The sequence below is a fragment of the Lissotriton vulgaris genome, chromosome 6 (genome assembly GCF_964263255.1).
Source record: "Lissotriton vulgaris chromosome 6, aLisVul1.2, whole genome shotgun sequence".
NCBI classification, from domain to species: domain Eukaryota; kingdom Metazoa; phylum Chordata; class Amphibia; order Caudata; family Salamandridae; genus Lissotriton; species Lissotriton vulgaris.
Genome location: NC_141694.1, coordinates 1,234,456,488 through 1,234,471,233, shown reverse-complemented (window position 1 = coordinate 1,234,471,233; position 14,746 = coordinate 1,234,456,488). Strand labels below are relative to the sequence as shown.

Here is a 14,746-nt window from a genome sequence, read left to right as displayed (position 1 = left end):
TCCTGACAGTAAATGAGGTCAGTCACCCAGTCTTGAAAGCGCGGCACCCTACCACGACCCCAGCAACAAGCAACCCTACGCTTAGCCAGCAACAGGGCCACGTCAACAAATCTACGGTGAGAGGCAGGTACGTCCTTAGAGAAGCCAAGTAACATCACTAAGGGGTCAAACGCCACCCCGTCCTCCGCCATAACCTGCAGGGCTTCATGAACCTGAGTCCAATATTCCAAAACCCCCGCACAGCTCCAAGCCAAATGCAAAAAGTCAGCGCCTTCCGCCCGACACCTAACACACCTGTCATCCTCCGCCAAATGAAACCGTAGTTTCCTCGCCGGGGTATAGTAGTACCTCTGAACAAACTTGTAATGGATAATTTTAAGGCGACAACTAGAAGAGACATTGGCCGTGAGACCGCAACAATATTTCCACTGCTCGTCTGTAATAGAAGCACCCAATTCGGCAACCCACTGCTCGCGCACCCGATTGGTCGGGACCAATCGCTGTCGGGGAATAGCCCCGTATAACTTCGACACCAGGTGTCGCCCATCTGAAACCAGCAGCACGTGGAGGGGGAGGGTAACCCCAGGCTCCGAAGGGTAGTCTGGTAGCAGAGCACGCATGCCCTGCCGCAGGCGGACAAAGTAGAACAGGTCTAGAGGGGAGCAAGCAGCCGAACCGAAGAAATGAGCCTGCGTACGGAAGGCACCTTCATGAAACAAGTCGCCCCACGTAAGGATACCTAGCCGCTTGCACATGCGCTGAAACCCCGTCTCCAACAACAGCGACAAATCCGGATGATAAGACAGAGGCAAGGCCGGCGAGTAGAGAAAGGAAACTCCTAGCAAATGAGCCATCCGCTTCCAAGCATCCACCGTGCACGTCACCGTCGTGCGAGGCGTTTCCACATCTGACACCTTGCCCAAAACCATCCCCTCCAGTGGGAGCGGGTGGGCAACCCAATGCTCAGCAGCAATCTGGGGCATGAACGGCGTGGGGCGCATCCAATGATAGGCATAATGCGCCTGAGCGCTGAGATAATAAAGTTCAAAGTCAGGGACGTCGAAACCGCCATCAGCATAAGGCAACGTAAGGGTAGCCCAGGCCACCCGTGGCTGCCTGCCCCCCCAGAACAATCGCAGAAGCTCGGAACGAAGTCTACGAAAGAAATAAGCACCAGGATGATACGGGAGGTTTTGAAAGAGATAAAGAAAGCGGGGCAGGACTACCATCTTGATAAGAGACGCCCTGCCGGCCATGGAGAGAGGCAAAGATATCCACCTGGTGACATCATCCGCCAGTTTAGTAATGGCCACACCATAGTTGAGCTGAACCGCGTCTCCCCTGTCCAAGGATATGACAATACCAAGATATCGCAACTCCGAGTCACACCATTCCAGAGGGTAGTCAAGGGGAAACCTGGCCACCGCAGCTGTGAGGGGGAAAAATTGAGATTTCCGCCAGTTGATATGAACCCCGGAGACACCTCCAAAAGCGACCAGCTCCCGCAGGAGCGAATTAAGGTTGTTCTCAGGGTCCTTGACATAGAGTGTGACATCATCGGCGTATAAAGAAATGCCGACCTGCCGCTGAAGACAATTAAAGGCACTCTGCTGATGAAACTGACGAATCCTACAGGCTAGCGGCTCAATGGCGATAGCAAACAAGAGGGGTGCGAGGGGGCAGCCCTGTCGGGTCCCTCTCGTGAGAGGGAACGAGGGGGACAGCACCCCATTCACTACTACCCTCGCCATCGGATCAGTATATAAAAGCTTAACCCAAGAGATGAAAATCCTGGGGAAACCCATCCGACAAAGAAAATCAATAAGGTAGCCCCACTCTACAGAGTCAAACGCCTTAGTGGCATCAAGAAAGATAGCGGCAACCGGAACAGTGGGATCAATGGTCGACACAAGCGAAAACAAAGTGCGAAGATTGTGAGAGGTAGCGCGGCCGGGCACAAATCCCGACTGATCAGGCAACACGATAACGGGCATGAGTTCGGCTAATCTCACCGCCAAGACCTTCGCGAGAATTTTAACATCGCAATTGAGCAAAGAGAGGGGCCTGTAGGAGCCCACATCCAGTGGATCCTTACCCGGCTTGAGCAGCGACGTGATGGCGACCTCCCGCATGGAGCCCGGTAGGCGTCCCTCCTCCAGAGACTCCTCAAACACCTCACGGAGCACAGGGGCCATGATGTCAACATAACATTTATAAAATTCAGCAGGAAGGCCATCCAGCCCGGCGGCCTTCCCATTAGAAAGAGACATGATGGCATTCCTGACCTCCTCCACCTCTAGGGGCCTGCCTAAGAACTCCCGATGACCATCCGATAGCCAACAAAGCGCCAACTCATCGAGGAAGCCACCGTATCGAGTCTCGCCCGTCTGCTGTGTCGTGTAAAGGTGTGCATAGTGATCAATAAAAGTGCGCTGAATCTCCGAAGTGTCTCGACATCGAGTGCCATCCGGAGACACCAATTCCAACACGTCCGACCCATGCCTAGGATGTCTAATAAGGGCAGCGAGGACCTTACCGGGTCGCTCCCCCTCGCAGTATCGCCTCGCCGTCCAGTATTTCCCCCTATGCTTAGCCTCTCGAGCAGCCTCCTCCTCGTACTCGGAGAGCTTAGTGCGGAACTGGGCCAAAAGAGCGGGGTCCGAATTCACCTGCATCCTGCGCTCCAAGTCTCGCAAATCAGCCTCCAAACTCTCGATGGTCCGAACAATCAAACGGAGTACTCCACAACTTTTAGAAATAGTGACACCCCGGATCGTAACCTTGAATGCCTCCCAAATGACCTCAATGCTTTCCACAGAGCCCTTGTTTCTAGGGAAGAACGCCTCCACCTCCGCACCGAGTTCCTCCTTGAACACCGGGTCAAGCAAAGCAGTCGGAAACAAACGCCATGGCGGGCGCGGCCTATGTAACCCGGGGACGGATAAATCAACCTTCACCGGACAGTGATCTGAATACGTTCGAGCCAAATGTGTAGCCCCCCTTAGGCCAGCCATCAATCCTCTAGAGAGAAACACATAGTCCAGTCTTGCCCATGAGCGAGCATGTGTGGTGTAATGAGTGCCCTCCCTAGTGGCAGGGTGGGTGTACCTCCAGCTGTCAACCATCCCAGCCTCCTCCACTATTCCCCGCAGCACATCCCTAGCCTGTACATTGTACTGAGGGCTACCCTCCGACCTGTCCAACTGGGCCTGAAATGCAAAATTAAAATCACCCCCCCCCACACAATGTGAGTAGCATCCACTGCAAGGACATGACCCCACAGAGTGACAAAAAAGATTGGCGTATCAACATTGGGAGCATAGCAATTAACAAACAGTATAGTGTTCTGCCCAAGCCGTCCCCACAGCAGCACATAGCGCCCCTCAGGGTCCCCCAGAGATCCAAGTTCCTGAAATGCAAGCGACCTTTTAACAAGGATGACAACCCCACGAGCATAAGAAGAATATGAAGCAAACCCCCTGGCCGCAGCCCATCTCCCGCCGAAAGTGGGGGAGGGAGCGGGGCGCAGATGCGTCTCCTGGAGAAAAGCAACATGAATAGCATGCCTGTCCAAATACTGGATCACACTGCGACACTTCCTGGCATCATTAAGGCCCCGTACATTCCAGGACAAAATCGAAATCAGATCTACAACAGCAGTCGACATCACACAGAGTCAGGGCCCCACGGGACCCAATAACCAAATACAGGGCATCCAACTACCAGCAACAGCCAGCGACGGGTCCACGCCCCAGGGCACGGACAGACCCCCACATACACTCCACATAATTCCCAGTCATCTCCGAAACAATCAAACAAGAACACAACAACTCCCCCCCAACCGTCCCATCCATGCAGCAAGCACTCAGGACAGACTGCGCGCCGCGCGCCGCCAAGCCATCCCACGCGGTCCACAACTCGCACACGTGCCACGCTCGCAGAGTGCGCCCCGTCACGTGGCAACCTAAAATGGCGGCCGTCGCTCTCGGGCCCAAAATGGACGGGAGCACGGAACCCAGAACCAAACCCGTCAGATAGGAAAGTGGAACAGCCTGGATAGCGGGCGCCACAACACTTCCATGCACTCAAACAACAGTAGCAGCTCTCAAAGCAAACCAAAAATCCCAGGCAAACAGACATGGACAGCTTCATCCCCACCCCATCCACCCACCTGACACCACCCCAACTATCAGGCCACGCACACCCCCCCCCATCCCCCAACACACATCCAGTCAACCAACAGAGGACTAGAATCCAAACAAAAGGTAAACATGGGGCACACCCTCCGGGGAACCTTCCAGAGGTGCACGACGCCACTCCCTCACGCCACGCCAGTGTCCGCGCCAACGAGTATCAGGCGGCCCCAGGCGCAGCGCGGGGGGGTGGGTGCCCAGAGCGCGACATCACACATCACCATCCTGCGGTGCCACCCCAACCCCACAAAAATAGCAAAACGCACTCATTCATCACAATACAAACACGACCCACGCATCAGCAATAAATCAAAAACGGACAATAGCTAGGCCTCAAACACTGAGAAGGAAGCCAGCAGGTCTCAATGCAAAAGATACACGTCCCCAATACTCCAAAAACCGGGAAGAAGCGAGACAAAGTCCAAAGTCACCAGAATCAGGCGACCTCCTCCTCAGCCGCCGAATGTTCACCTTCCGGATCTCGATCGTCACCCCGATCCGCAGCAGCTCGCTCGCGCTGAAGGCGCTTCGCAAAGTCCTCAGCATGCTGTGGGTTGGTGAAAAAATGTTGTTTAGCCTGATGCGTCACTCTAAGTTTAGCCGGATAAAGCAAGGCGTAGTCCACTTGAAGGTCCCGAAGCTTCCTTTTCACCCCCAAGAACTTCCGACGCTGGTCCTGCACCATCGGCGTGAAGTCGGGGTACACGGTGAAAGACACCCCTTCGAAGGAGAGAGCCCTGTTAGTGCGGGCAGCCTGAAGAGCAGCGTCTCGATCACGATAATTCAGAAGGCGCGCAATGATGGGACGCGGTGCAGCCCCAGAGGCCGGACGAGGTCCCAATGTCCGATGCGCCCTCTCGACGATGAACTGGGACGAGAAAACTTCCGTCCCAATGGCGCCCACCAGTAGCCTCTCCACATAAGTCTCCATTTTGCCCACATTCGTGGACTCCGGTACACCTACAATGCGCACGTTGTTGCGCCTACTCCTCGCTTCCAACTCTTCGTTCTTGGCGGCAATGACACGCAAGATATTGTCCATTCTCGCCAGTTGGGTGGTATGGGTGGCCGCCGTGTCATCATGGTCCGAAATGCGCTGTTCTGCCGCCGTCAAGCGCTCCTCATGCACGTCCAATTTCTGAACGACCGCATCCATGCGCGACGATATCTTGTCCACTTTGTCCACTATAGTGGCGAACCCCTGCCTCATCTCCTGCATCATTTGGGCGAAGTCCGGTGGAGGTGGGTGCGGGACACTCTCAGCGACATTCGGGGGGGGGGACCGCGAAGGCCCAGCTTCCTGGAGCAAATGCGCCCCACGCCTGGCCCCTCCAGAGTCAAAGGACAATTTGGACTGTTTAGTGTCCGGCTTCCCCATGACGGTGGTACAGTAGGGGAACGAGGCAAATGGAAGTCAGGATACAGGTCGGACAAGGGACCCGGCCAAGCATAAAGCAGCTTGAATCGCGGGGGCACGAGCAGGCCAACAAGCCCCGCCACTCCCAACGACGAGTAATGGCCGTCTTCGATCCCAGCCCAAGGGGGCGAACCCTCAGAATCCAAGTAGAAAATCCGTTGCGCCTCCGTGGGCGATGGTATCTGGACAGGCAGATGGGAGAGCCGAGAGATAAGTCCGACAACAGGGAAGAGCCAAGCGTCTCGCCCGGCCAGTGAACGAACCTGGCGGAAAAGGGCGGAGCTAGGCCTACTCCCCACGTGCAGAGCCCCGGACTGGCATGAACAGTGACGCCGGGCAGGAGGGCATCAGACTTCCAGAGCGCGAGTCGGAGAAACTTTGGACCCTCGTAACTTCGGCCAGCAACCTTCGAATGGCTCAGGAGTTGGACCGTGGGTGGACAGCCGATATCCCAACCGATCCGTGGGGTCAGTTCAGGGCGCAGCGATGGTAATCAGGATACCTAGGCGGATAATAGCTCCGGGCAGCGGGAGCCTCACGGCAGTGCGGCCATTCCGCAGTGCGCCCTCTAGCGCCCCCCAGCTCTGCATATTTCTCCCCTTTGTGCTTCTGAATCAATGAAAGGCGTTCCAAGGCCAGAGTTAACCAAAGCCGAGGTAGCCATGCCGTACGCCAGGAACACTCGCGGTGCCCCACTGTGCCAAAAGTGTCTGTTGGGCTGCCAGTAACGCCAGCGCTATCTGCCTACCCCAGTGAACGCAGGGGAAATGCAAGTGCGTTTGAGAGACCCAGTAAGGCATACACCAGAAATCGTGGGATCTCCATCTCAAACGCGTTGCCTATGTCATTCCAACTCCTTCCCAGAAGCGTTCTAAACACGGCCAATGCCAAAGCTGATGTGCGAGAGCCAGTGAGACCACATCCCCGCCAACACTCCTCCGTGTGATTTTTGTCCCAGCTATGAATACGTGCCAGTGTGAGATACCAGTATGATGCGACTTTGAAAGCCAATTCGGTACCAGCTGTACTGTGCGCTGTGTGGTGAGCCCTATAATGGATATTCTCCCACTCTTTGTCCGTCAAGGCTCAACCTAATTCCTCCTCCCACCGGAGTTGTCCTTTCGTTCGTCCCACTCCCTGCCCTGTGGCCAACATGGTGTACAGGTCTGAGATAAGGTGCTTATCGTCCGTTTTGCTAACCAGCCATTTCTTGAAAGGAGTAAGCGGTCTGGAATTTTCTCTATGTATGATGAGGAGGTAACCCAGTGTTGGAGATAGTGGAATTCATCGGCTTTAGGCAAATCGTAGTCGTGTCTTAATTGCTTGTAAGGAATGATAACCTGGCTATCAAACAGCGAACCAACCCGCTTACACCCCGCTTCTCTCCATCTCTGGAATACCTCAGATTTACAGCCGGGTGGGAAGTCAGGTTGTCAATAATGGGGGACATTGGGGATGGAAAAGTCTTCAGCCCCCTTCTGAGCGCCACTGTGTCCCATACCTTCATCGTGGCTGCAGTGACTGGTTACGAGTAAAGACCCCATGCCCTCAATTTGAGCGGCAGCCAGGCCTCTCTCCAGATGTTAATCCCGGCAACCACCTGGTCCATGAAGGTCCAGTGCTTTTCAGAGAATGGTTGATTCCACTCCACAATATCTCTAAGGTCAGAGGCCTGTAGGTATCTTTGTATTTGATTGGTATTTGACATTTCAGAAAAAGGCAGGCGCAACTTTTTCCCTCCACAAACAAATGTATTAATGGCCAACTGGAGGGAGCGCAGTACCATCGTTGTCTGCTCTAACAGTGCAGAATAGTTTAGCTCCAGCGTCCTTGAGATCGTCCGGGCTAATAGAATACCCAGATATGTTATCGGCTGTGAAGCCCATTGTAGGGGGAATCTCTCCCATAGCGACTCCTCCTGCTCTGGCGGGGTAGTAAGGTTGAGCACCTGAGATTTGCCAGGTTAACTTTAAAACCTGAAAGGGTCCCAAAACTTTCCAGCTCTACCAAGAGAGCCGGAAGGGAGGTGAGTGGGTCCGCTAATGACAAAATCACATCATCTGCGTAAAGGCTTATTTTATGAGCGTCTCCTCCAAAGCACAGCCCTTTTATTTGGGGGTGAGCCCTGATTCCCTGGGCCAAGGGCTCCATATATAAGGCAAAGAGGAGGGGTGAAAGAGGACACCCTTGCCTCGTGCTATTAGAAAGGATGAGGAAGACGTCCCATTAACTCGAACAAAAGCTCGAGGTGTCTGGTATATACATCGGATCCACGTCATGAATCTCTCCCCAAAACCAAAATGACGTAAAGTATCGAACAGGTAACTCCACTGTACCCTGTCAATTGCCTTTCCCGCGTCTATTGAGGAATAGGGCTTCTCTCCCAGAGCGGCGCACGCTCTCCATAAGATCGAGGAGATGCTTCGTATTGTCTCCACCTTGCCTAGTGGGGATAAACCCTGCCTGGTCCGGGTCTATCAGCACTGCCATAATCGGACCAAAACGGGCAGCCAGCGCCCCCGTAAATAGCTTCACGTCTAGGTTAAGTAGGGAGATTGGACGGTAAGACCCGCATAGACTGGGGTCCTGCTGAGGCTTGGGGATCACGGAGATCACTGCTTCGGCCATAGAATCAGAGATCGTGCCACTATCCAGAAAGGAGTTAAACAGCCTCGTGAGGAGAGGGGCCTGTTCTACACAGAAGGTCTTGTGAAATAAGGCTGGGTACTCGTCAGGGCCTCTGGCCTTGTTTAACTTCAGCCGAGCAACGGCCAATATAACTTCTTCCAGGTGGATGGGCTCGTCCAGTTGGCTCGCCTGATCCTTGGGAAGAGGAGTGAGGTTGTATGTTTTGAGGTATTCACTCACGGCCGGCTGCCCGGTGTTTTCTACGGTGTACAAGGATTGATAAAACCGTTTAAATGTGTATGCTATCTGACTATCTGCGTAGATCTCCTCCCCGCCGATGTCTTTAGCATGGGTATCGCCTCTGCTAGTGTCGGAGCCCTCAACCGATGAGCCAGCATCCTCCCACATTTGTCGCTGCTTAAGTAAAACCTATGTCTATTTTTAAAGTTTAAACTTAAAAATGATCATACACTATCTACAAAACCGCTGCAAGATGGCCACCTGCTGCTATGTTAAATTTTATTTGTTACTGCTAGCATATACCTTCCATGTTTAAGCAGCAGCCTATTTTCTTTATGATACTATAATTCTTTTAATTGATCTTGCAAAATGTTGCTGAGTTTGGTGTGTGAGTGTGTGTGTGTTATTGTAGTTTTGTAAGTGAGTGCAAGCAAGAATGAGTTGGAGGGTGGATGAATGAATGCATGAGTGTGAGCATAAGTGACCGAGTGCAATAACTTAGTGCTTAAATCAATTAATGCCTGAAGAGGCACTTGTATTTATTGGCATTGTGAATGCTTATTAACACTATATGTTCCTGCTTGTTTATAGATTTGTAGGTTGACACCCAGCACAATGTGGTTCACGTATTTGTATTTTTAAAGGTATGATGGGCTCCGTTTGTGGTGTGTATTGTGGTAGTGCAAGAGAAATTATTACTATTGTTGACATAGTAAAGTTTACACTGGCTGCTAATGTCTTCACGGTTTGTGCCTCAACGTTATCTGCAACCACACAATGTTCACAATGATAGAACTTGAAGAACACTGCATTCACTACAGTACTGAATCAGTGACAGGTATTTTTCCTAGATGATTCAGGTCACACCTGCAGTTCCCTTGTATCACTGTTGCTGATATATGGCTGCTTGCCAGAGGTGTCAGGGGAAAAAAGTGATTTCAGAAATCATTATCCCTGTGACACCTACCTTAACATGACAAAGTTAAGGGACATTAAGGCACTTGACACCAAGCCAAATGTTACTTTTTTTTTATTTTAACACAATTATTTTTCTACATACTTTGAAGCTATATTTTGGAGATACAATTTTGTGTGAAGTGCGATTAAATCCATGTTCCTGCTGCACTGAGGCATTTTATGCACTGGCCCGAACAGGATAACTAATTTGCAAACCTCACCTTCAGTCTGAAAGGATATCAGGTACAAATGCTTACATACAAATAGAGCACATTAACAACTCACCTTGGTAGCGTTTGGCAACAGCACAGGTATAAATCTAAAGTGCATGCTTCCTTGATTTATGAATTCAATCTGCATCTAAAACCAGCAAAGAAACCGGGTTAGACCGTACAGTTATCACTGTTCAATGCAACATGGAGTGTTAAAGCTACTTTTTGAAATAACAACCTGGACTCATAGGTGTACTCCCACCATGTGTATACAAGCAAGGCCCTCAAAACTGAAAACAGGTGGCTCTATTCCACCCGGAGTGGTAACTATGGGTAGAATTCAGCCATTCTAAGCATACTGGGATTACCAGTTATGCAAATTCCTCACCTGAGTGGAGATATTGGACCCCGATTGACCAGGTGATGATGTGTACCCAATGAAACCAATGCAGGGGCTGAGGAGAGAAGCACAGCCCAGCCCTTGCCTTACCCCTGCAGCACAAGAGAGAGGGGAGTTCAACGAGGGGTTTGGGAGTGAGGAAAACAATGTGCTTCCCGGTCAGCCTCAGGTATACTTCTCTTCTCCCTCCCCGCAGCAAGGATGCACTAAGACATATACAGAGCCCTATGCCAGAGACTTTGGCCTGGGAGAGACATAGACCCCACCTAACTTCACCAGACTCCTCTACCCCAAGGAGGAACAGTAGAAGACCAGTACTAGAGTCCGGGGATGTGTGAACCCCCTCCTAATGTGCAACAATGCTCCTACGGCCTTGCCCCAGCATGCTCTAACCCGCCAACCACCTAACTCCCACCCCTGAACCACCACCGGCCCTTGCGCTAACATCTTCACACCTGCTCTGAGTCAATGGAAAATGTCAGTGGATTTTTACCTGTAAACAGAGAAAAACATTCTGAAAATTACTTGGTATTGCTGGGCCAGTGTGTGTACTCCACAATCGGGGAACTAAACTTGGAATAGCCAGAATTTGGTGTGGTGATACCGGCAAGAATCAAAGATTCCTACCCATGATATACTGGTACGAACCTACATCAAACTGGTAATGAAGGTCTGTGTGTCCCATAAATGATTTACAAAAGCAAGCCTTTATAAAGCCAGTATATTGGCTTTTGTGTAGCGATCACACGTGCGCACACACAGACACACAAACATGTGTGTGCGTGCACACACACACACACACAGACACATCCACACACACCCACACACACACACAGTGGAGGTACAGTATGGGCATCCATACTGTAAGCTCCCCTCATATACAGAGGAAAGGCACATAGTTGTCAGAGCAGTGCAAGCTTCCCTCCCACAGAGAACAGGACAATACCAACGGCAGCCGTGTAAACACCACCCAGGTAAGGTTCATTTGCAGAAAACCCCATACAGTGCAGGCAGCAGGACACGCTTCCCTGACATAAAGAACACCTACACTACTACCAACAACAGTAGTGCAAGCTTTCTTCACACACAGAAGTACACTACTAAGAGTGGCAGTGCAAACTTCAACTGAAGAACCGGGTTTTTAAACCCAGCGGCGCCAGGGGCACGCCCAAAGTCTTCAGATTCACCTGTCTTGGTATACAGAGACACGGAATACTTCTGGGTGGCGTCAAAGACCAAATTTCTTAGCTGCAGCTAGTAACAGAGATCCTAGATGTACAGCATGGTGTAAATTCTCGGGAGACTGCTCAATTTTGTAAGGCAAGACATCTCTTTTTATGCACAATATTCACATTAGATGCACACCCACTGCGCAAAACTCTAACCAATAAGGTACATTCTCAAACAAAGTATCACATGACAGAAAACTCAATTTGCAATACCCCAACCCAAAGTTAATTATTAGGAATGTCCCAAATTCGATCTCCACAAGCCGGACAAACCCATAATGGAAAGCACACTGCATGTAATAAAGGAGCATAGAAAAGGAGCAATGACAGATAACTAGCAAGATAAGGCATGTGTAAGGAAACTAAAAGTTAACGATGTCCTGAACATTGATTGGCAATCTCAGACAACAATCAACCAAGGAAATCGGCCTAGCAGGGTCAGTTTCAGGTGAAGGAGTCAGATCCTTATAGTTCACCTTAAAGTTAAGAAGGACCTAGTTAATGTGTACCAGTACGTGAAGGCCAGGCCGCTTTATTCGTTCGACCACATTCATCGGCCTACGTGATGGCAACACAAAATGGAAGCGCGGACAAAATGGAACCCATATTCGAGACGAAGTCTCTGAATACGTAATGAACTCGCTAGTTAACGTGACGAATTCACTCCATATTAGCCGAACTTACTAAATACGGTACAACATCACCAAAATCGTGACGGAACCATAACCTCACGGGACAAGATCGGATTTCACAGAACCTCAAACCCTCCTTTTGCCATTACGTAGGCAATAGCCCAAACTCGCGTTAATCTGAATCTAGGTCTAAATCAATATTCATCAGACCATCAAGATGTTGTTGGAGCATCATCCTGTTACTTTCTACTTCTCTCGAGACAGGTCTCCGCACACACATAGTAGCACAAAGACTACAAATGGCGGGAGCACACTGGATGCAAAGGCAACAAGAGAAGAGAATAGCTAAGACCATACCAAGGAACATCAGAATTTTCCATCCCCATTTGGACAGTAGTGCCCAAAACCATCTTGTCAATGACCAGTCTCCTTCGTCTACATGAATAGACTCAGAAACCTTATGCAATCTAGAGATGGCTTGGTACACTGTAGGGGCATTATCTGGTATGAAAACACAGCAACTGGATTGGATCAATTTACATACCCCTCCTCGATTTGCAAGTCTGACGTCTAACACCATACAGTTCTGCAACGTCATAAGGCGGTCCGCTTGAAGCTCAGCTGTAACATTACTAAGGGCACCTGCAGTTTCATTTATAGTGGCCTCAACCACTCTCGTAATTTGTCGTATATTCCTGCTAGTGGCCATAGGACCCCAAAACGGTAGGAAACCCTTGAAAAAGTCTCCTACTTCTTGTGCTGCAGTATCTTCCTGATCGAAGACACCTCTACCATATCTTGTTCTATGATAGTCCGGAGTAGTAGTGTATGTAGGGGGAAGCAAAAACGCCACATAACATGTTCCTGAAAAATCAGGTGGCAACCATGTGTAGGCTCTGTCGTGACAAACAAAATATGTGGCTTTAGCTGGTACAAACGGAGGAGAAGTCTGAGATGAATAGACATAGGTTTGAGCACACACACTCTTACCTAGCTGAGCTCTCGGATTTCGACCATTACCTTGCAAACAGAAGTGGCCTCGATGGGGTACAATCCAAATCGGAGGAGACCTTTTTCGTCTCTCCTTCTCTGTCAAACTAGTATTATATCCAGTCACGTTCCAACCAATATAGGCCTGTGCCTCATCATTAGGGATAGCATTATATGCATCAATATCTCGGATCATATCCACTATTCCCTTTATCAAGGCACTATTGCTCAGATTGTCTTTCATGGAACGTAAGAGATATACCTCATTTGCATAGATGAACATAGTCTGAAAAGCCCATACAGATCCATTGAAAGAAAAAGGCAAAACCAGATATGGCATACCTCTATCTGTTGTATGAGGCATAAGACCACAAACCCAACAATTAGTGGTATTTACTACCAACTGATGCTGATGCAACAGCTGTATAAACGAATTGTTGACAAATTCTGACCTCCTTGTCTGTTCATATTCAGGCAACGTATAGAATTGGTGCAAAGAAACAGTAGTAGAGGAAAGCATAGGTTGGGAGGTGGGTGCAGATATCAGTGGTGTAGCATAAACAATCCAACCCACACAAGCTAATGTGATACTTAAAAACATAAAAGAACACAATATAATAAAACATTTGTTACGGACCAATGTACAAAATCTTATCTTAAAATCTATTCTCTCAACAACTCTCTCAGTTACAAAAGACTCCATCCTCTAACGTGTTGCTCACGGCAATTTTCCTTCTTCACTTAAGTGTGCGTCCAGGCGTCCTAGACGTCCCTAGAACCGCAGACCTTCTGTCAATACACGGGTCACCCCTTAAGAACTTATACCGTGACCCTGCAGCTGAACCCGGATGGTGGCTCGAAAAAGAAAAAGAGAAAAAAAAGTCTCTTGTCTGAAAGAGTGTAACTCACAAAAAAAATTCAAATTTATTTGTCCATATTAGTCCGTAGATTATAGCGTTCTTTACCAGACACAGTCTGATCTTGGGAAAGTGTCTCTGGATCCGTAGTATCAAGTCTCAAATGCGACGGCACAGCTTCTTGCAAAACTTCGTCATCCGCACGTTCTGACTGAGTCCATTTCAAATGTGCGTCACTAAAAGGGACGAATTCCGGAACCCTTTCATTTTCAAAATCGGCAATACCATCCTTGACCCACTGATCGTATGGTAAGGGCAAGGGTACCCTTTTACAGTGGGTGCCGTGCACCCAGTTTTTCTTGCCGAAAACCTTGACAGCAGTCCGAGTCGCCAACAGGACTTGATAAGGACCAATCCACCTCGGCTCAAGATTCTTTGTCCTTTGGAAATTTCTCACGAGAGTCCAATCTCCAGGTTGAATCGAGTGACCTGCATCCACAGAAGTTGAAGGTAAGGTATCATACACCTGTTGGTGAAGAACACGCAATTTAGCAGTCAAGTCATGTAAGTAATCAACCAACATAGGGTACTCGATATCACTGTATTTATTTGGCCTCGGCACACCCCAAACATTTGCCGGGCGACCAAAAACAATCTTGTATGGGCTAAGTCCCACACGAGAATGTACTGTTGTTCTTGTGGACAAAAGTGCCAGTGGTAGAGCGTCCGGCCATGCAAGGCCAGCGCTCGCTTGTATCTTGGCCAATTTACGTTTAAGAGTGCCATTGTAGCATTCAACCAAACCAGCTGACTGGGGGTGATTCGCAGCATGAAATTTCTGCCTGATTCCCAAACCCGCACACACTTTCTTCATAATCTGACCCACAAATTCACTTCCATTGTCACTCCATACCATTCTTGGCAATCCATACCTAGGGAAAAACTCCTTTAGCAAAACCTTGGCTGTAGATAAAGCAGTATTATCCTTAAG

At 49.8% G+C, this 14,746-nt stretch overlaps 1 protein-coding gene across 2 annotated transcripts in view; it reads right to left on the bottom strand.

Moving 5' to 3' along the window:
• The window catches only part of LOC147708675 (E3 ubiquitin ligase TRAF3IP2-like), a 219,634-nt gene that overhangs the window by 43,226 nt on the left and 161,662 nt on the right, over positions 1-14,746 (bottom strand). For both annotated transcript variants that reach the window (XM_086925384.1, XM_086925385.1), the window contains one exon: positions 9,721-9,795. In XM_086925384.1, coding sequence (XP_086781510.1) covers positions 9,721-9,795 — 75 coding nt within the window. The remainder of the gene's footprint in view (positions 1-9,720; positions 9,796-14,746) is intronic.